This window comes from Hyperolius riggenbachi, chromosome 6 (assembly GCF_040937935.1).
Source record: "Hyperolius riggenbachi isolate aHypRig1 chromosome 6, aHypRig1.pri, whole genome shotgun sequence".
NCBI classification, from domain to species: domain Eukaryota; kingdom Metazoa; phylum Chordata; class Amphibia; order Anura; family Hyperoliidae; genus Hyperolius; species Hyperolius riggenbachi.
Window position 1 is genome coordinate 235,698,341 of NC_090651.1, and position 21,346 is coordinate 235,719,686.

Below are 21,346 nucleotides of genomic sequence, written 5' to 3' on the forward strand. Positions count from 1 at the left end.
CCTATGGGAGAAAAGCGCTTTACAAATATTATTGTATTGTATTGTTATTGTATATAGGAATCCACATTTTGCTTCATCGAAACTGATGGAGTCTGGTTTCTGGTGTATTTCCTCTGATTGCTAGTTTCATTGCAAAATCTCTTTAAATAAGATTGAGATTTATGTAATCCACATCTGCAAGCATTTAGCTCAGTAGCACTGAACTGATTTCCCTACAGAAGGCTTCCCAGAAAAGCGCATCATCATCGGCAGCGTGCTCCACGCTCTGTCAGGCAGCAACGGTACCCAGCGAGCATACCCATCTCCAGCTCACTCGCATCCGAGTCTTCTGATTGGCCGCACAATCAGTCTCAATGCTGACACCCCGTCGCCCAATAGGTCGTCGCAGTCTGTGGCTGCTGATTGGCCGGCGCTGCTTGGCTCATCATTAGGGATAACCTTTTCCCTTGTACGCAGCGCTGGGCTTCCTCGGAAAGGCTGCAGGTAACTGGATCCGGAGCCTCATGATTCAACTCTTGTTAGAAGGACGATGATCCGTGAAGTGCAAATAACTAAACTGACAAAGCTCTAGAAAAAAGCAAATAAACACCTAGATCAATGTGCTGCAGGGGTCATTGTAACCCCGTCGCTGCGGGGAACCTAAAGAATCGTAAAATAAATGAAATTTGACATGGATTTTGCAGGGTCCGCCCATATTGATTGCATCAAGGGGTTTGCCCACTGCATGCTGCAGAGTGCGAGGGGAGTAGATGATCACAGTCCCCTATTGATGGCGCATGGCTACTGGATACTGGTTTAATGCAGCTGATTGTTATAATAGTGCAAGTAGTTAGCTGCCTGCTGCACCCAGGCCTGAGGGGTGGAAAGCTCCACTGACCTTGCTTTTATTTTGGTGCAGTCTTGTTTTTCCTTTTTTTTCCCCCTTCACTTCGCTCAGTAAGAGGACTGTTTTCACCATGTGCTCCCATTTGTGGCTACTGACAGACAAGAATATCCTGGAGGATTATCCACAGATGCGCATCTTAGAGGCGCTGAGGCAGCGATGCAGGGACCAAAAGGTGGACTTCACCCTGGTGCTAATGGATCAGATTGCCCTTACTGTCATTGATGGCAAGCTGGGTAAGATATGAGTTTTGCTTTTATTGTTTTACCCCTGGTTAGCATCCTTTCATTGCCTGTATCAGAACATCTTTAGCTCTCATGATGCTCACATACAAGTTCACAACAACACTTTAAAGTCATTTCCAGAGACTCCTTGCTACTGAAACTTGTGACTTGGGAATAGATGAAATGTGTACTAACTTCATGCACACTAAACTGATTTTTTATGCATGCTGTTTTTATTTTTACACTTTAAATGCACATTTAAAAAATAATTTGAATAATTAAAATGGGAGCATTCATTTTAATTTTAAACTTAAAATTAAAATTGTACAGTCAGAGAAAGAATGGGCAGGTTTCCAAAATTGTCTGTGGAGTTCAGATGGGGGATCAAAGAGAAGTGGATCTGAGTTCACTTGAAACATCCAATCATGTATAGAGGACATTTCCAATGCACAGCAGATGATTGGATGTTCCAGAATGAACACAACATAATTTCATCCTTGTTTAGTAAGTCATCTCAGCGGTCTGAAACTGTGTAGATTTCTAAAGCCACTTTACCAAAAGGGTCATGCTTTGATACAGATTTGTACTGATGCAGTACGAAACTGGAGTATGAAATTGACTCCCAGCAAAATGTATACATGCATTGGAAAACAAAAATCTGTTCTTGGACAAAGTTTCAATAAAGATGTCATACAGGCAGGTTAGATGTAATGTTTGATCTTGATTATTATTATTATTTTTCACTCTGAGCTGTTTACTCTTGGCTGTTATAGAACAACTTAGCATCAACTAACACGAGAGTTGTGTGAGTTATGAGTATCGTGTGTAATTATAACCTTTAATGGTTAGTAATTGCAGACTATGGCAGGAAAAGGTGTCTGCTACTGGCTTTATGGATAAGTGTCTGCCACTGTTACTGGATGTACTGCAGTGAGGTTTTCATTGAAGCTGACCACATTACGAAGACAAATACGTTCTCTGCAGAGTTGAATTCTAATTATACATCTGCATGTTTAGTGTCTTATCCTGCGGTAACTGTAAAGTTAAACTCTACTTACAGAGGTGTACAGTACACAGGCTGAAATCTATCATTCTTTTATTGCATGTAATTGTTTTAATTATATCTTGCAACTGTTGTCCAAAAATGGCTGTACATAAGTTCTGTGCTATGGTTTCTGACCCTCACAATTTCTATAGCAATTGTCTAAGTAGGGCAAAAGAACAACTCTCTAGCGTTAATTGTGCTTCCATACTCTTCTTTTTAAGAAGGCTGAATTTGCTGCACATTCCCTAGCCTGTACAGGATTGCCCACATGCAGCTGGGGAGGAATTTTCATGGCACACAGCAGATGTCAATGGAGAGCTGGCAGAGAAGAAGGGCTGCTTCCTGTGGTCTCGCTTTGCACTGGTATTATGAGGACACTCCCCTGGAAGCAGTTTAGACTGCTGTTACAAAGCTTAAAACAAACCTGAAGTGAAAACTAAAAGTCATAATAAACACATACACATCATACTTACCTCCCGTATAGTCTACTCATCAATCTCGGTCCCCTCTCCTGCTCCCTGTTTGTCCACTGTATTGAATGGAATTCTCCCGTCCTCCATTTTGAAAATGGCCACTACCCCACTACAGCTTCTGGGTCAGCACGCTGTTAAGCTGTAATGTCGCCCGATTGAACCATAGGGAGACATGGACATTACCGTGCAGCAACTGATATATAACTGACAGACAGCAACTGATATATTTCAGTTCTTACAAAATCTTGTCAGAACTGAAAGGGATCAGTGAGGTAAGTATGTAATATTCATTTACAGGTACATCATGTGTTTATTTAAAATAATTTTACTCAGTTCAGGTTCACTTTAATACAGATCATGTGACAACTGTTTTTAGGGTATAAGTGATATTTGACTTTAATTAATTGTTGCAAAACTGTATAAAATCATTAAACAAATGGTCACTTAAAGGGGTTCTGTGGAGCATTAAAAAAACAAAAACTGACACTTACCTGGGGCTTCTATTGCCCCCCCCTCCCCCTGCAGCTGTCATGCCCCACGCCGCCCTCCTACGATCCTCCGTTCCCCGCTGCCGGTCCCAGTCCAATTATTCTCCTGACACGACTGCGGCTGCGTGGCCGTGCGCTTGCTCGCTCCTCAACAAAACTCCTGTCTCCATAAAATACAGTACCCCCCCCCCCCATCTATAGCCTCTAAATACATCACCTCGGACATAAAAAAAAAAAAAAAAGAAAATGTTCCTCTTCTATGCACTAGCACTCCTCCCTCTCTATCAAACTGCACCTCCGCGACAACCTCCATCTAAAAAAAAAATAAAACAATAAAATAAACTGGCCCCCCCTTTATTCCCAATATCTCCTCCCTTCAGCACTAAACACCTAACTTCCCCAGCTCCAAAGTAATAAAAAAAGATGCCTATTTAAGAAGTTCAGTGCTGAAATCACTGTATCCAAGAATTCCGGAAGTCTGTACTGAAAAAACTGATTGGCAAACGAATAATAATAAAAATAATCCGAACATTTGAATAGCGATTTTCTCCTGTCGGACTCAAAGCGCTCAAGAACTGCAGCCACTGGGACGCGCTCAAGAGGCCATCCTGCAGTGTTAGGGAGTCTTGCCTTGAACGCCTTACTGAATAGGTACTTGACCTAGCCAGGATTCGAACCCTGGTCTCCCATGTGAAAGGCAGAGCCCTTGACCAGTACACTATCCAGCAACAAACTAGCTAACAAATATAGGTAGCACAGTGGCGTAGTGGTTAGCGCTCTCGCCGTGCAACGCTGGGTCCCCGGATCGAATCCCAGCCAGGGCACCATCTGCAAGGAGTTTGTATGTTCTCCCCGTGTCTGCATGGGTTTCCTCTGGGCACTCCGGTTTCCTCCCACACCCTAAAAACATATAGATAAGTTAATTGGTTTCCCCCTAAATTGGCCCTAGACTACAGTAAATACACTACACGATACATACATAGACATACGACTATGGTAGGAATTAGATTGTGAGCTCCTCTGAGGGACAGTTAGTGACAAGACTATATTCTCTGTACAGCGCTGTGTAAGATGACGGCACTATATAAATACTAAATAATAAATGCTGTGTAATGCCGATGCATACCGATTTGGCACAGGAATATTTTGGGTACGGCTGTGTTATTAGTTGGTTATACTGTACTCTGTGAAAACAGAAAGCTGAGTTTGGATGCTTACAGTTTGAAACATTGGTGCAAGACAATGTCAGACAAATGTTTTTGCTTATTTTTATAATATTTCCTGAGGCAGTTACACAAGGACAACTGTGAAAGAAACCAGAGAATCGTTCCTTATCGATTGCCTTTATAAAAGTTGAATTTTCTATGCAATTCGATCATTAAAACCACATCAAAAGATCGTATTTGGTGAAACAATTGTACTGTTAATGGCCACCTACTCTATTGCTGTGTGTGTGCATGTGAGTGCGAGATCACCAGGGTTGCCACCTTATCCCTTTAAATACATATGAATTATACATGCCTTGTGGCTAGTTAGATGCAGTTAGGCACTGATTATGTATGAGTAGCCCCAGAACCTGTATAACTTAGATGTGTCTGTATTTAAAGGGATGAGGTGTCAACCCTCTTGATCACCTGGAAGGTATTGCTTCATTGAAGGAGCATTTAGAGATTGGATTTCCCAGCAACCACCTGCTTTTGCATTGGCAGTCCTGCCTTGATTTCCTGACAGCTCAGTACTCTGATCCTAGATCCTATGTTGTCTTTTTCAAGCCTGGTTGCATGTAGAGATGTAGCGAGCATAGCGAATTTCCTAAAAAAAATTGCGAACCATCTATTCGCAACAGGCTGCATAGACTTTAACTACTTAAAGACCGCCTCACACCAACGGGAGTGACCGCGGCGGCAGCCCCTGGACCGCCTAATGCCAATTGGCGTCAAGTCCTGGGGCTGCAGTTTCCCAGGGAACGGCCGCGCGCATGCGCGATCGTTCCTTGCCACTTCACCGTGAATAGCCTGCTAGCCGCCGATCGCGGCTATCAGGCTGCTTGTAAACGTAAGGGGAAAGAAATCCCCTTTGTTTACAAGCGTACAGCGGTGCCGGGGGCCGCAGCGCTGTACGAGATCGGCGATCCCCGGCCTCTGATTGGCAGAGGAGCGCCGTCCTCTCATAGGCTGATGCCTATGAGAGGCGGAACAGGACGGATCGCCGTCCTGTTCCAATTTGGTACGCCGGAGGGGAGGAGGGAAGAAAGGGGAGAGAGAGAGACTAGAGGCTAAAGAAAAAAAACAACGAGCAGCAGCTCACAGCCCAGCACTGCATAAAAACGCATGGTCTTTAGTAGGGGGGTTAGGGCTGTGGGCGTCAAGTGGTTAATGGCAGGCTAACGGCCGCTGACTTTAACGGTTAATAGCAAAGCCCCCACCCGCAGTGCGTATGGACCCCCTGGAAACCCCACCGGAGCCGCAACACTTTGGCCAGGGATTGCTATACAGCCGCAATATGGCTGTATAAAGATCCCTGGCAATTTTTCATACTTTTTTTTACACTTTTTTATGTTCAGAATGTGGGAAATAAAAAAAAAAATGACGTGGGGCCCCCCCTCCTGAATGATGTGGGGTCCCCCCCTTTAACCCCCCCCATGCAGGCTAGGATAGCCAGAATGCGGAGCCCTGGCCGAGTGGCTATACCAGCTATACCAGCCCACATGGTCCATGGTATGGGGGGCTCTGGGGGGATGGGGCGGCCAAGCCTGCCCCTCCCCTCCCTCGAGCCCTTGTCCAATCTATGAACAAGGGGCTCTTCCCCACCCTAGGAGGAGGTGGGGGTGACGACTCCTTGTCATGGTGGCATCTGGGAGCCCCAGATGCCTGCCCCCCTCCCCGGAGAAATGAGAAGATATTGGTGTGTGACCTTTCCGAGGATATTGGCGTGGGAACTTTTTTTTAAAGGTACAGGTAAGTATTTCTGGTTAATTAAGATTTATAAAGGACTTTTTTCGTTGTGTTTTTATTTCAATTAACCCTTTGTGGAAATGAGTAAGGGCTACTTTGTACACCTATACTCATTTCTACTGGGAGGGGGGCAGGCATCTGAGGGTCCCCTTCTTAAAGAGGACTCCCAGATGCCTCCATGAACCTCCTCCTGGGGCACCGGGGGTGGGGAAGAGCCCCTTGTCCATGGATTGGACAAGGGCTCGGGGGAGGCTTGGCCGCCCCTCCCTCCCCCCGGAGCCCCCCCCCCCCATGCCATGGACTAGGCGGGCTGGTATATGTCGGGTGCGAAGCCCCACTCGGCCAGGGCTCTACATTCTGGTTATCCCAACCTTCAAGGGGGACCAGGGGTTAAAGAGGCTCGGGAGGGGGGACCCCAAGTCATAAATAGGAAAAGTTGCCAGGGATATTTATACAGCCATATTGCGGCTGTATAGTGATCCCTGGCCAAAGCATTGCGGTTCTAAAGGGGTTTCCAGCGTATGGACCCCCTGGAAGTCTCCGTCATGAAATTCATTGCTCTTTCTTTTCGTATATGTAAATTTACACTATCGTTAGGTTTGCTACATTATCTGTCATTTACTGCATTTAGATGTATACTTTCTTCCTATTAAAGTTGAAGAGAAATCGAGAGCCCAATATGGTGTAGTATGTCAAAATTGATTGGATAAATGAAACAGTGAGATGGTAATACTCACAAACACGGGTTACCACCTAGGTAACCACTCATTAGGCAGGTGAGGAGATTAGACCTGTCCTCACTCAGGATTAAGAAGTCGCTCTCTGTAGATAGGAAGAAAGGGGGTAGATCACCCCTCCACCTGGGGTGGACTCAAATATATTGGTAGGTGAACAGAGGCGCCAGAAGGATAAAAGTACATAAAATTTTTAAAAAATTGCTGGGAGGAAGTGGTGGACTCGCCTCCGTTAAAGCAGACACCAAGGACTGTAAATGTATAGATATACACATTTATTGAAAATACCCCAAAGATGCAACGCGTTTCGCGGGCACAGCCCACTTCTTCAGGCAATAAGCAGGGGATAAACAACTGTAAACAAAAGACAGAGGCATAGCTATAAATGTTGCCATAAAAAGATACAAATGGATTATTATTTAGTGTAATAAGAATAGTATTTCAAACATAGTGTTTAGTGATATGTTATAGTAGGGGGGTGATTGCAAGGAATGGGTCAGTGTAAACTACATAATGTGTATAGGGGAATGGACTAGATAACAGTGGTAAAAGGTAGTTAGTAAATCAGATTAAGTTGGTATCAAATTGACCGCTTTAGGTATATTTCAGTAGAAATATACCTAAAGCGGTCAATTTGATACCAACTTAATCTGATTTACTAACTACCTTTTACCACTGTTATCTAGTCCATTCCCCTATACACATTATGTAGTTTACACTGACCCATTCCTTGCAATCACCCCCCTACTATAACATATCACTAAACACTATGTTTGAAATACTATTCTTATTACACTAAATAATAATCCATTTGTATCTTTTTATGGCAACATTTATAGCTATGCCTCTGTCTTTTGTTTACAGTTGTTTATCCCCTGCTTATTGCCTGAAGAAGTGGGCTGTGCCCGCGAAACGCGTTGCATCTTTGGGGTATTTTCAATAAATGTGTATATCTATACATTTACAGTCCTTGGTGTCTGCTTTAACGGAGGCGAGTCCACCACTTCCTCCCAGCAATTTTTTAAAAATTTTATGTACTTTTATCCTTCTGGCGCCTCTGTTCACCTACCAATATACTTTCTTCCTATTGAAACTTTAAAATCCATTTTCTCAAAAACTATAAGGAGTTTTTGAATTTTTTTCCTCTTGTACCCACTGTCCCTATCCACATACCCTGAAAATTTGGTGTTTCTAACATATAAGGGGGCTTTGCTATTAACCGTTAAAGTCGGCGTCTGTTCGCCTGCCATTAAAGTCTATGGGAAAAATGCACATTTTATTTCAAAAAAATTTGTGTTCAGATCGTGCATCGAACAGGCCAATGTTCGCAGAATACTGCCCGCTGGTGAGCTGTTCGGGCCATCTCTAGTTGCATGCATCTTGGTGTATGTATTCTGAATCCTGTTTGTCCTTTCTTGCCTGGAACTGCATCTCAGTTGCAAGTATTACCAATCCTGTGTCCTGCCTAGCCTAGCCTTGTCTTGCTTGTAATCCTGCATAACCTGGTATGTGCATTTTGCGAGTCTTGCAAATCCTGTTGTATGACTTATGCAATCCGGAATCCTGTGTTTCAAATCCTGTTACTGGATGTCTAGTCTGCAATCACTTTACTGTTCAAGAAGCGTGCATTAAACTGTATTTACACCTTCTTGGATTGGATGTCCTGTTTATCTTCACTGTAAATAAACTTCACCACAGCATCTATTCTGGTTGTCTATGCATCAATGGTACTATCTTCCGTGCAGAGCTCAGCTAATCGTGGCAGCTGCTCCACTTCTGCTTCAGTTTCCCATGCCCATAATTCCCACACAAATTCCCACACATATACTGGTAAATGGCACATTTTCTCCTGGGCACAGGTGATACTCCAAGAGCCGGTACAAGCATTAGGGCATTATATCATTACTGAACATGGCGTGACTTACTATAGACCTCCACTTTACAGTTACTCCCATAATTTATGAGGTCCATCAATTACTCTAGTGAGAACCAATGTGCTTCTCTTATATTTCCACGGTTCGCTTTTTGTGTGCGCTGCACTAAAACTACAGTATATTGAAGCATCTGTAAATATTGATGTTGCAAATACCATTAACTTAATTGCCTCATGGAAGTGCTGACAAAAGTGAAAGGATAAATATCTTTGTTGTAATGTACTCATAAATCTATTGAATCAGCCTTACATTGCTCACAGATTAATACTACAACTACAATTCATTACCAGGGGCAAACCCAGGATTTTCAAGGGGGAGATTCCTGAATGGTTTCCCTAAGCCATGCACAATACAGTATAATAACATGGTAGGACATCATGCTGGGTACACATAATGCAATTTCCCGTCCGACTGACAGGATCTGACAATTATTCCCTAAATGTCCAATCTGCTCCTGATCGACAGTGGGATCGATCAGGAGCAGTTTGGATACTGATAATAATGAGGACAGCCGTCACTGCTAATGAAGGGGAAAGTAAGACATTCACACAGCAGGGCACAGGGCTGTGCTCATACCTGACTCTGTTAAGTTCCCCAGAGCTGCTCCATGCTCTGTACACATGCTGCTGCTCCATGCTCTGTACACACACTGCTGCTCCATGCTCTGTACACACACTGCCACTTCTACATCCAAAGTCAACTGTAGCAGGGAAAGGAAGGGGGCAGTGCTGTGAGCTGAGGGATACTTGCAGATATTCTGGTGGCTCAACCTTTGCCTGTCCCCAGATACTGTACAGGCCCTGATCTAAGGGCCCGTTCACACTTGTAATCGTGATTACCGCCGGCGTTTTGCGGGAGTGATTTTCCCGCAATTAGCGTGGAAAAATCACTGGACACTGTGGCGGTTTTGGAGCGATCGCGATTAGCGTGCTTTGCACGCTAATCACGATCGCTAATCACGGAACGCTCGTCGCCGGCAAACCGCTGCATGCATCGCGGTTGCGGTTATCGCTAACCGCAACCGCGGCAGTGAGAACACTGCCACTCGCTACATTGTGTAGCAGTTTTTGCTAAACCGCTAGCGGTTTGCCATGAGCGGGAATCGTGCGATTCCCGCTCAGGTGAGAACGGGCTCTTAGGGGGGATTCTGGGCAGCTGTAATCCCCTCCCCCCCCCCACCCCCCGTGTTTGCCTATGGATTTTGCTTCCTAAGTAGATGGCAGAATCCCTGCCTATTATTTATTGGTACGAGGACCTTGTACAACTCCAGAAAATCCCACATTGTTATGAGGTCATGGTGCCCATCCTTGTTATATGACATGCAGTAGATGGGGTTCCTGGCCATGCGGTTCTTCATGTAGAGAGGGGGAAGGAATGGGAATCTAGGGGAGGCCCATCAGAGTTTTTTTTTTGGGGGGGGGGGGGGGGGGCATGATTTATAGTTATACTTTTGGGTGTTTGCTGGTCTAATTATGATTTTTGATATTTGAAGGGACGCTGCCTAATTTTGCTGTTTTTAATTTTATATGCTACCTAAATATGATGTATGAGAACACACTCTGCCATAATTTAAAGGGAACCTGTACTGAGTAAAATTATTTAAAATAAACGAATGAGGTAACTTCAAATGAACATTAAATAGTTACCTTGCCATCAGTTCCTCTCAGAAGCTCACCATTTTCTTCTGACAATGATTCCTTCCAGTTCTGACAACATTTTGTCAGAACTGAAATATATCAGTTGCTGTCAATTATATATCAGTTGCTGTCAGTTATAGCTGAGTGGATAACTGATTTGCCCGGTAATGTCCATGTTTCCCTATGGCTTCAGTGGGCGATGTTACAGTTTAACAGTGTGCTGATTAGAAAGCTGTTATGGGGTAATGGCCATTTTCAAAATGGAGGACAGAGAATTCCCTTGATCCCAGTGGACAAACAGGACGAAGGAGAGGAGAAAGAGATTGAGGAGTAGACTACACGGGAGGTAAGTATGACTTGTGTATGTTTATTTTGACTTTTAATTTTTAGTTCAGGTTTTCTTTAAGTTGGTTGTACATGCTGTCTAATGTTGTTTGGGTATACATACTGCCAGCTTATGTCATTTGGGTGAACACACTTCCTCATTATGTCGTCTAGTGGTATATGCTGCCTGTAACGAGCAGCAGGGATGCGGCGGGGTCCAGCGGCATGACCGCCGCCGCTATCCCCGCTGCACACACTGTCAGGACGCCGCGCGCAGGTCTCTCTGCCAAACACAGGCTCAGGGCTACACGCGTGCGCGCCCGGCGGCAGGACCTTTATCTTCTGAGGAGATGGGTCAGCTGATCCGGCGATCAGCTGACTCCAGCCAGCCAATCACACACTGACTTTTGTTCCAGTCCCCTGGGTGGGCTGGCTGAACATGCCTTCTGCATTTAAGCATGGAGAGGTCAGTTGCTCAGTGTCTGCTGTTGCGAATACTTTGAGTTAGCGCTCAGACCTTTGATAGCTATAATTATAACTGAATATATTGTTGATTTATTGTGTATGACCCTCTGCTTGTATTTCTGAGTCCGATTTCTGCCTCCTGATTCTGTACTTAGCTATCTGATCTGTTGCCGATTTCCTGCCTGTACCTTTGACTCTGATTTGTGCCTCCTGATTCTGTACCTTATCTGTCCGACCCGTTGCCGACCTCAGCTTCCTCTTTGACTACGATTAGCCTCATGATTTTGTACCGCTGCTTACCGATCCTTACCGACTTTGCCTGTACGACCATTCTACTAGTGATAGTCCCTACAGCCAGGGGGCTATCACATAGGAGTACTCCTGTATACTGTGCATTAATCACCTGTGATCACACTCTTATTAAAGTACTGATTGTGTTAGTGAGCCTTCCGCTGATCTACTATCAGAAAGATACTGATTGCCTATATATCTGCATTGGTGGTGATAGTGCAGATCACCACTTAATCAGATATTTGTGCTCTTGCTGACACCTTGTTACATAACAGCAGACCAAGATGTCTATGGATGCTCTGTGTACACCAGTCGAGGCCTTAACCGCAGCCGTGAACGCTTTGACTACCACGGTCAATACGCAACAAGGACAAATTAATCAATTGTCTGAAGCGGTGCGTTTACTCCAGGCCCCGACATTACCAGGGCAATCCCCTCCAGTGGTCGAATCTAGAATGCCTCTCCCAGAGAAATTTTCAGGTCACAAGTCTGATTTCAGCAATTTTAAGAATCACTGTTTATCATACTTTGAGATGCGACCTATATCGTCAGGTTCTGAGAGCCAGAGGGTGACTTTCATTAAGACCCTGCTATCTGGGGACTCGCAGACCTGGGCTTACAGTCTGCCAGAGGGCCATGAGGCACTATCCTCGGTACAGGAATTTTTTTAATCTATGGCTATAATTTACGATGACCCTGATGTCGCGGTCACTGCAGAACGGAAGTTAAAAACTCTCCGGCAGGGTCATAACTCGGTAGAGACCTATGCCTCAGAGTTTAGGAGGTGGGCAGTCTCAGCCAGATGGGGACAATTCGTGCTTTTGGATTGTTTCCTGACTGGGCTTTCTGATGCTGTGTCGGACGTAATGTTGAGTCACCCTGAGCCTAAAACAGTGGATGAAGCGATCTCTTTGGCAGTTAAAATTGATCGCCGAATTCGCTACCAGAAACAGAGTAGAGCCAGGGTCTCTACTAGAACCTTTCCTGTCTCTGTCCCTTCTCCTGTTCCTCAAGACGAAACGATGCAGATTGGTCACTCAAAACTGTCTGAGGTAGAAAAGACCAGGAGAAGGAAAGAGGGGCTGTGCTTGTACTGCGCTGAGAAGGTGCATCTGGTGCAAAACTGTCCTAAGAAGGCGGAAAAATCCTCCGCCTAGGTGTAGCTAGAGGTACTACCCTAGGCGAGCCAGTTATACCTCTATCTGACAATAAATTATTGTTACCGTGTTCTATAACTTGGGGGAAGCAGAACTTTGCTGCCCAAGCATTTATAGACTCAGGCTCGGCCGCTAATTTTATTGATTCAGGGTTTGTTCAAAGATGGGGGATCCCTATCTTACCCTTGGATAGACAGATTGTTATCACGGCAGTGGACGACTCCCCTTTACAGGACAGGCACCCCCTCTCACAGACTTCTGCTCTTTCCTGCACAGTGGGGGTGTTACACAAAGGAGATTCAATTTTATTTTTTTTTAAATGGCCACCTCTACTATAATTCTCGGTATGCCTTGGTTACGCAAGCACTCTCCTCAGATTGACTGGAGCTCAGGCCAATTGTTAAGCTGGTCTCCTTATTGTCATCATCACTGTTTAGAGAGAGTTGCGGTCTGTGCCACCAAGTTATGCGTAGAGGGTATGCCACCTCAGTTTTCAGATTTCTCTGATGTCTTTTGCCCTAAACTGCGGATAAACTGCCTCCACATCGGAGTTTTGATTGTCCAATTGAGTTACGACCTGGAACTATGCCCCCCAGAGGTCACCTCTATAACCAGACAGGTCTTGAAAAAATCGCCATGAAAGATTACATTAAAGAGAATCAAGCCAAAGGATTTATACGACCGTCCAAAGTCCCCTGCAGGGGCGGGATTCTTTTTTGTACAAAAGAAGGATGGTGAGTTACGCCCACGTATAGATTACAGGGAACTCAAGAAGATCACTGTAAAAAATTGTTACGCACTTCCATTGATTGATGACCTGTTTTCCCAGATCACTAATGCCAGTATTTTTTCCAAACTGGATTTACGGGGGGCATATAATCTTGTTCGCATCCGGGAGGGGGATGAATGGAAGATGGCATTCAACATGCCCGACGGGCATTACGAATATCTCGTGATGCCCTTTGGGTTGAGCAATGCACCCGCCGTATTCCAAGAATTGGTTAACGAGATTTTTAGAGAAGTTCTGGGTTGATTTGTTCTAGTATATCTGGATGATATATTGATCTACTCTAAAAATCTATCTGAGCACCGTGATCATGTCAGGTTTGTGCTACAAAAGCTCCGTCAGAATAGTCTCTACGCCAAACTCGAGAAATGTATTTTTGAAGTGACTGAAGTACCCTTTCTTGGGTACATTATTTCCACCTCTGGGCTGATCATGGACCCAGAAAAGGTCTCTGCAGTACAGGAATGGCCTCAGCCTGTAGGACTGAAGGCACTCCAGAGATTTCTTGGTTTCACCAATTATTATAGAAAATTTATTAAAGGATTTTCTTCTGTTGTGTCCCCTCTCACTGATCTCACTAAGAAAGGGGCAGACACCTGTAATTGGTCTAAGGAGGCTCTAGAAGCTTTTTCTTTATTAAAAAGACTTTTCTGCTCCGCTCCTATTTTGCGTCATGTGGATGTCAGTTGTCCATTCATTGTGGAGGTGGACGCTTCCGAAATAGGAGTAGGAGCAGTGTTGTCTCAACACTCTGGGTACCAAGGTCATTTACATCCTTGCACTTTCTTTTCTCGCAAGTTCTCTCCGGCAGAAAAGAATTATGATATCGGAAACAGGGAGTTGTTGGCCATTAAGTTGGCTTTCGAAGAGTGGCGGCACTGGCTGGAGGGGACTGAACATGTTATCACTGTGTATACTGACCATAAGAATCTGGAGTACATTGAGGGGGCCAAGAGGCTTAACCCTAGGCAGGCCCAGTGGGCCCTATTTTTCTCCAGGTTCCGATTTGTAATTACGTATAAGCCAGGGAACAAGGATATCAAAGCTGACGCCCTATCCAGGTCATACGAGTCTGAATCTGTCCAGCCCTCTGAACCCGAAAACATCTTGCCAGAAAATGTTGTGATTGCCGCCACCAAGATTCAGGAAAATGTTATGGACATTTTAGAATCTTTCCAACAGGATTCCCCAGCGGGTAAACCTGAAGGCTCTTTATTTGTGCCGTTGCATTTGAGGCTTCAAATTTTACAGTTGTTTCATAGCCACAAAACCGCAGGCCATCCTGGTGTGGCTAGAACGCAAGAATTGCTGGCAAGATGTGTTTGGTGGCCTTCAATGGGACAAGATTGTAGAGAGTTTGTGAGGGCATGCACGGTCTGTGCTAAAAGCAAGCCGTCACGACAAGCACCCGCTGGGACTTTACAATCACTCCCTGTACGGTGTACCTGAGGAGCCATGGACTCATATATCCATGGACTTCATTGGTGAACTTCCTCAGTCCCAAGGTATGACTGTCATCTGGGTGGTGACAGACCGTTTTAGTAAAATGGCTCATTTTGTCCCATTGAAAGGGTTCCCCTCTGCTCAGTAATTGGCCAATTTGTTCATACATCACATTTTCCGCCTAAATGATATCCCAGAAGATGTGGTGTCGGACAGAGGGGTCCAATTTGTGTCAAAATTCTGGCGGGCATTTTGCCAACATCTGGGGATGGAGTTGTCGTTTTCTTCAAGATACCATCCACAGACTAATGGGCAGACTGAGAGAATTAATCAGTCTTTGGAACAGTTCCTTCGGTGCTATGTGTCAGGTTTGCAACATGAATGGGCAAAGTTCCTCCCATTCGCAGAATTTGCGCATAATAACCTGAGGAATGCATCATCCGGATACACTCCTTTTCAGGTGGTCAATGGTAGGTCACCAAAGTTTTCTCCCTTACCAGTGGTGACCTCTCCGTTCCCCGCTTTAGAAGACTGGCAGGGGTGCTTGAAAAGAATTTGGGGGTTAGGAAAGCCAACTTGGAGAGGGCATTTGGAGTCCAGAAAAGGCAGGCTGATAAGAGACGCTCGTCTGAATGGCAGTTTGAACCAGGTGACAGGATTTGGATCTCTAAATGACACATTGCTTTGAGGCAACCCTCCACCAAGTTGGGACCCAAATGTATAGGTCCATACCCTGTATCTGAAAAAGTTAATGATGTGACTTATAGAGTGCACCTACCGGCCAGTATGAAGGGAGTAAAGTCATTTCATGTGTCTTTGTTAAAACCTGCTGTGCATGTTGATTCCTCCCCTCCCCCTGTAGTGATTGATGGAGAGCCTGAGTTTGAGACTGAGCAGATTTTGGATTCCTGGTGGGTGCGGAATTCCGTGCAGTACCTGGTCCATTGGAAAGGCTATGGGCCGGAGGAAAGGTCATGGGTCCCCGCACATCGCCTTCACGCGGAGGAGTTAAGACAAAAATTCCATGAATTACATCCTGAGAGGCCGCGCAAAGGGTGTCCGGAGTCCACTCCTCAAGGGGGGGGTACTGTAACGAGCAGCGGGGATGCGGCGGGTCCAGCGGCATGACCGCCGCCGCTATCTCCGCCGCACACACTGTCAGTAACACAAGTATGAACCTCATGAGATGTATTCCCATTTTGGTATCATGCCCCCAGGTCATCAATTAAACATCATAACACAAAGAAGGAAAGGAGGACCTATCTGGGCCATACATAAATAATGTTCCAGGACACTCCAGATCCAGATAAATCAAAATATCAAAACTTTATTTAGCAAACAAGTACAATTATAAAAACAATTAAAATATAATCTCCTGGTACATGTCGATAGTTATCAACACTATCCACCTCTGGATCACAATACAATAATCTACACTATAATAGTCTATATAATTCACAGCGCGGGTGCCACATGGTGTGTACAGTTGTGCAAAAGATTCCAATATCTCCATAAAGTGCTTCCGTGCAATTATCTAGTCAGCAAAAAATGGTGTGTGCATGTCCGCACCCACGCCAAACAACTTGGGTGCCCACATGCACACAGCATGTGTACAATCAAAAGAACATAGTGAAACAAAGAACAACAAATGCACAGTCATAGAAAAGACATAAAAACAATAAATTCAGCAACAAACAATCTAAACTACCACCTTCCTCCCTATCTGCCTAAAAGTGTCTCTCTCCATATACAAAAGTGCTGCGTGCTCCAGTGCAAAATGCTATAAAGGAAGGACTATCTCTCACTGTGATTGAGAGGCTCCACTTACCCTGTATATATCCAGAGGGGGACCCCAGAGAATGCCTAACGCGATCGCAGCTGACAGCTGCTTCAGAAAAGGCGTGAGGCATGACCGCCGCCGCTATCCCCGCTGCACACACTGTCAGGACGCCGCGCGCAGGTCTCTCTGCCAAACACAGGCTCAGGGCTACACGCGCGCTCACCCGGCGGCAGGACCTTTATCTTCTGAGGAGACGGGTCAGCTGATCCGGCGATCAGCTGACTCCAGCCAGCCAATCACACACTGACTTTTGGTTCCAGCCCCCTGGGCGGGCTGGCTGAACATGCCTTCTGCATTTAAGCATGGAGAGGTCAGTTGCTCAGTGTCTGCTGTTGCGAATACTTCGTGTTAGCGCTCAGACCTTTGATAGCTATAATTATAACTGAATATATTGTTGATTTATTGTGTATGACCCTCTGCTTGTATTTCTGAGTCCGATTTCTGCCTCCTGATTCTGTACTTAGCTATCTGATCTGTTGCCGATTTCCTGCCTGTACCTTTGACTCTGATTTGTGCCTCCTGATTCTGTACCTTATCTGTCCGACCCGTTGCCGACCTCAGCTTCCTCTTTGACTACGATTAGCCTTATAATTTTGTAATGCTGCTTACCGATCCTTACCGACTTTGCCTGTACGACCATTCTACTAGTGATAGTCCCTACAGCCAGGGGGCTATCACATAGGAGTACTCCTGTATACTGTGCATTAATCACCTGTGATCACACTCTTATTAAAGTACTGATTATGTTATCTTAATCAGATATTTGTGCTCTCGCTGACACCTTGTTACACTGCCTATATATGTTAGTTGGACCTAATTTGTGCCTATTTGTCTGGTGGATATGTCTGGTTAATCATGATCTAAGATTCTAAAAGTATTTTTGGTGGAAATCAGTATATAGTGTCTACTTTATTAAAGTGAACCTCCAGACTAAAAATTGACTCAGCAGCACTGGAAAGGCATGGTGTTTCTTTAACTGTTTCACAGCATCAGAACTTTTTTTTCTCTTATACAAGCCTCATTTTTAGCTGCACAGAAAAAAACTACCCGGGCATTTTTCCCCTAATGCTGTGCAAAGCATGATGGGATTTCTGATGTTGTTGTTCTCGTTCTGCTGTTTTGGTGCATTTTTTTTTCTTTTACATTTTGAATTTGACATTTGAAGCCTAGCGTGTGCAGCTGGGAGGGGTGATCAGGACACAGGACAGTTGGAACTGTGTCTCCTGCTCCCTGTCACCTCCTTTCAACCAAAAAGATGGCTGCCCCATGACAAAGATGGCAGCCCCCATGAATTCAAAATGGGGTGGGTAAGAGATTATATTACCTATCTATTCTAATTAACATAACTAATGTAACTTGATGACAGTATGTTTGTTTAGGCTGAAGTTCCCCTTTAAGTCTCACATGGCTTTTTACATGGTAGTTTATTACATTTTTAAGAAGAATGAGTTACATTCACAATTTTGCTGGGGGATGGGTGGGATGTCATGTCACCATTTTTCTGCTTAATCTCCCACCAGTAACATTATTTGAGTATGCCCACAATAGTGCCTTCTGCACTGGTGTTCAGAGGTGTCCCAAATCTTGTGCACTTATCTTACTGCTATCATATTGGGGTAATTATAATCCCCTGTGATATGAACACAGGTTCCACAAATAACCTGTAAACCTAGACACAAAAACAAAAGTTTGCTTTCCTAAAACAGAAAGAATTTGCGATAATTCAGGTTGGAGTGAGCTCGAGATGTCTCCCAGGCACCACTGCTGAATATATGCAAATTAACCATTGTACCCTTAGAAGCTAAACACACCTCCAGAACCGCTGGAATGCAATGATGTGTCAGCTTGTTATTATGTACAGAGCCATAATAATCCAACATGCATACAGACTGTTTCGGATTGTTTGATCCTCATCAGTGCATGGCATGGATTAATTTGGCTCTATGGAGTAGGGCTTGTAAATCCGAGAGGAACCTAGACACACAAGTGGTAAGTCTAAACTATAAATCACTAACACTTACTAAGTAGTAAGTATAAGAAACCAAGATAAAACATATTAAGAACACCATAAATATGAATAGTTCTTAAAAAGTATATCACTACTGATTACTGTAAACAAATGAACCCCTACTGTGTTAATATGATAGCAATAGAGAATAAGTCCCGTGTAAGTGCAGGTAAAAGAACCAAATCTGCTTACCTGTATCCTATAAACAAAAATGGAAACAATGCAAAATGATAGCAAAAGTGTATTAGAAAAGTGTCACAAAGGCCACCTCTGGAAAAAAAAATAACATGGGGCACAGTACAAATAATCAGGAACATATGGCCAAATAATCTTGACAGCCCTATAAATATTGCAGTGTAAACTGCTTACTCAGGAGCCAGTGGGATTAGCTGTACTGTACCCCATGTTTCTGCTTCCAGGGTTGACCTTTTGACACTTTGTAAGGAAACGCGGTAATCAATGCAGGGCCGCAGGCCTCCGTCTTTCTTTTTTACAAAAAAGAAGCCTGCCCCGGCAGGCGACTGGGACGGGGGAATAAACCCCTTGGCCAAATTCTCCCTGATGTACTCCTGCATAGCCAATTTTTCGGGCCCCGACAAATTGTACAAATGACCCCGGGGGAGTACACAACCGGAACGGAGATCAATGGGACAGTCAAAAGGGCGATGGGGAGGCAATTTATCGGCTGCTTTGGGACAAAATACATCAGAATATTCAGAATAATGGTCAGGTACACCCTCCACCTGGACTCTGGTTTGCCCCAATGTTAACTTCCCCAAACACCGCTGAAAACAATGCGGTGACCAGGTGGTTAACTGACCCGTGGCCCAGTCAATATGCGGTGAATGGACTTGCAACCACGGCATGCCTAGGATAATAGTGGAGGTTGACATATGTAACACAAAAAATTGTAATTGTTCCCCATGCAATACCCCTATGGTGAGCTTCACCACCGGGGTCTGTGACAGGGCACGATTCCGTTGCAGAGGGGAATCGTCCACTGCCGTGACCTGTATGGGGGGTCTCACGGGAGTGAGTGGAAGACCCAACTCCTGAGCGAATTCGAAGTTCATGAAATTGGCCGCTGAGCCAGAGTCAATAAAAGCCTCAGTGGCTACAGATTTATCATCCCATGTAACAGTACAGGGGAGAAGCAATTTTCTTTCTTTAAGGGGTGAAAATTGTGTGCCCAGGGTGTCACCCCCCACTACTCCTAGGCAAACTCGTTTCCCGACCTGTTAGGGCAGTTTCGCACCCAATGCCCTGCTGCTGCACAATACAGGCACAGCTGTTCCGTCATTCTCCGCCTTCGCTCCACCTGGGTCAGTTTCGATCAACCAATCTGCATTGGTTCGGGCAGAGGCAAGGCCGGAGAGGGTGAGACAGGCGGAGAAGGTGCTACTAGAGGTGCAGCGGACGGTGCCGCGTAAGATGTCACCCTGACACGGTGACTGCCCCTAGTCTGCCTCTGATGGCGTAGCCTGCGGTCAACTCGAATGGCCGATGAGATGGCCTCATCGAGTGTTTTGGGCTCGGGTACGGTTAGCATTAGGTCAGAGACCTCCTCCGACAACCCAGACAGGAAGTAATCCATCAGGGCATAGTTGTCGAATCTGGCGGTGACTGACCACCTACGGAATTCTGCCGCATAATCCTCGACCGAGCCTCTGCCTTGCCGCAAAAGTTTGAGCTTCCGCTCAGAGGACGCAGCAAGGTCAGGGTCGTCGTAAATTACGGCCATGGCCTTAAAGAATTCCTCTACCGAGGTCAGAGCTGTATCAGTGGGAGGTAGGTTATATGCCCAGGACTGGGAGTCGCCAGTCAGCAAAGTTTTAATAAAGATGACACGTTGGGTCTCAGTCCCCGAGGATCGGGGTCTCAACTCGAAATACGATAACACTCTACTCTTAAAATTCCGGAAGTCAGACTTATGGCCGGAAAATTTATCTGGTACGGGCATACGTATGTCATCACTAGGAGGGGATCGCACCGAATCAACTGACGTCTGAAGGGTTTGCACAGAGCCTGTTAGGGCATCAATCAAAGCTTTGTGCTGGCCCAGTGCTTGATGGATAGTATCCACCGAAGTGGCAAGCACGGTTAGAGGGTCAGCGCGTGCGTCCATCAGTTTATTGGTCTGGCGTTCTGTAACGATCGGTGAAGCACAGAGAGGTCTGATTTCCGGTGATCTGCAGTATCACGGGGAATACAGACGTATACCAGATTATAAGTGATCTGCAGTCTCACCGATAATCCAATATACTAGCTAACCTCTGTTCACCTGAGTAGAGTGTAGTGTTTTAGTGATACAGTAACAAGCCTCAGCGCAGTCGAAAGTACTCCTTCCGCAGATCTGGACTCTCCAAGACGGGAGGAGTCAGACTGATAGTAGGAAGGTTAGTCTGAAAGTGACACTCAGGAGGAGATGCCACTGACAGGACGGGGAACCGCCTCCAATAGTGAGGTCGGTTCTCGAGGTCGGACAAGCCAGGTCGATACACACGGACAGATAAGGTACAAGATCAGGAGGCAAAAGCAGAGTCGAAGTACAGGCAAGGTTTGGCAACAGGGTATCAGATATATCAAGGTACAAAATCAGGAGACAGAAGCAGGGTCTAGGACGAGCCGGGGTTCGGCAACAGAGTATCAGAGATATCGA

The 21,346-nt window shown here is 45.2% G+C and overlaps 1 protein-coding gene across 1 annotated transcript in view; it reads left to right on the forward strand.

The window, feature by feature from the left end:
• The first annotated feature begins 297 nt into the window (after window positions 1-297).
• The window catches only part of RIMKLA (ribosomal modification protein rimK like family member A), a 94,670-nt gene continuing 73,621 nt past the window's right edge, over window positions 298-21,346 (forward strand). The window contains exon 1 of the mRNA XM_068242747.1: window positions 298-1,119. Within this exon, the coding sequence (XP_068098848.1) occupies window positions 957-1,119 (163 nt within the window). The 5' untranslated portion in view covers window positions 298-956. The remainder of the gene's footprint in view (window positions 1,120-21,346) is intronic.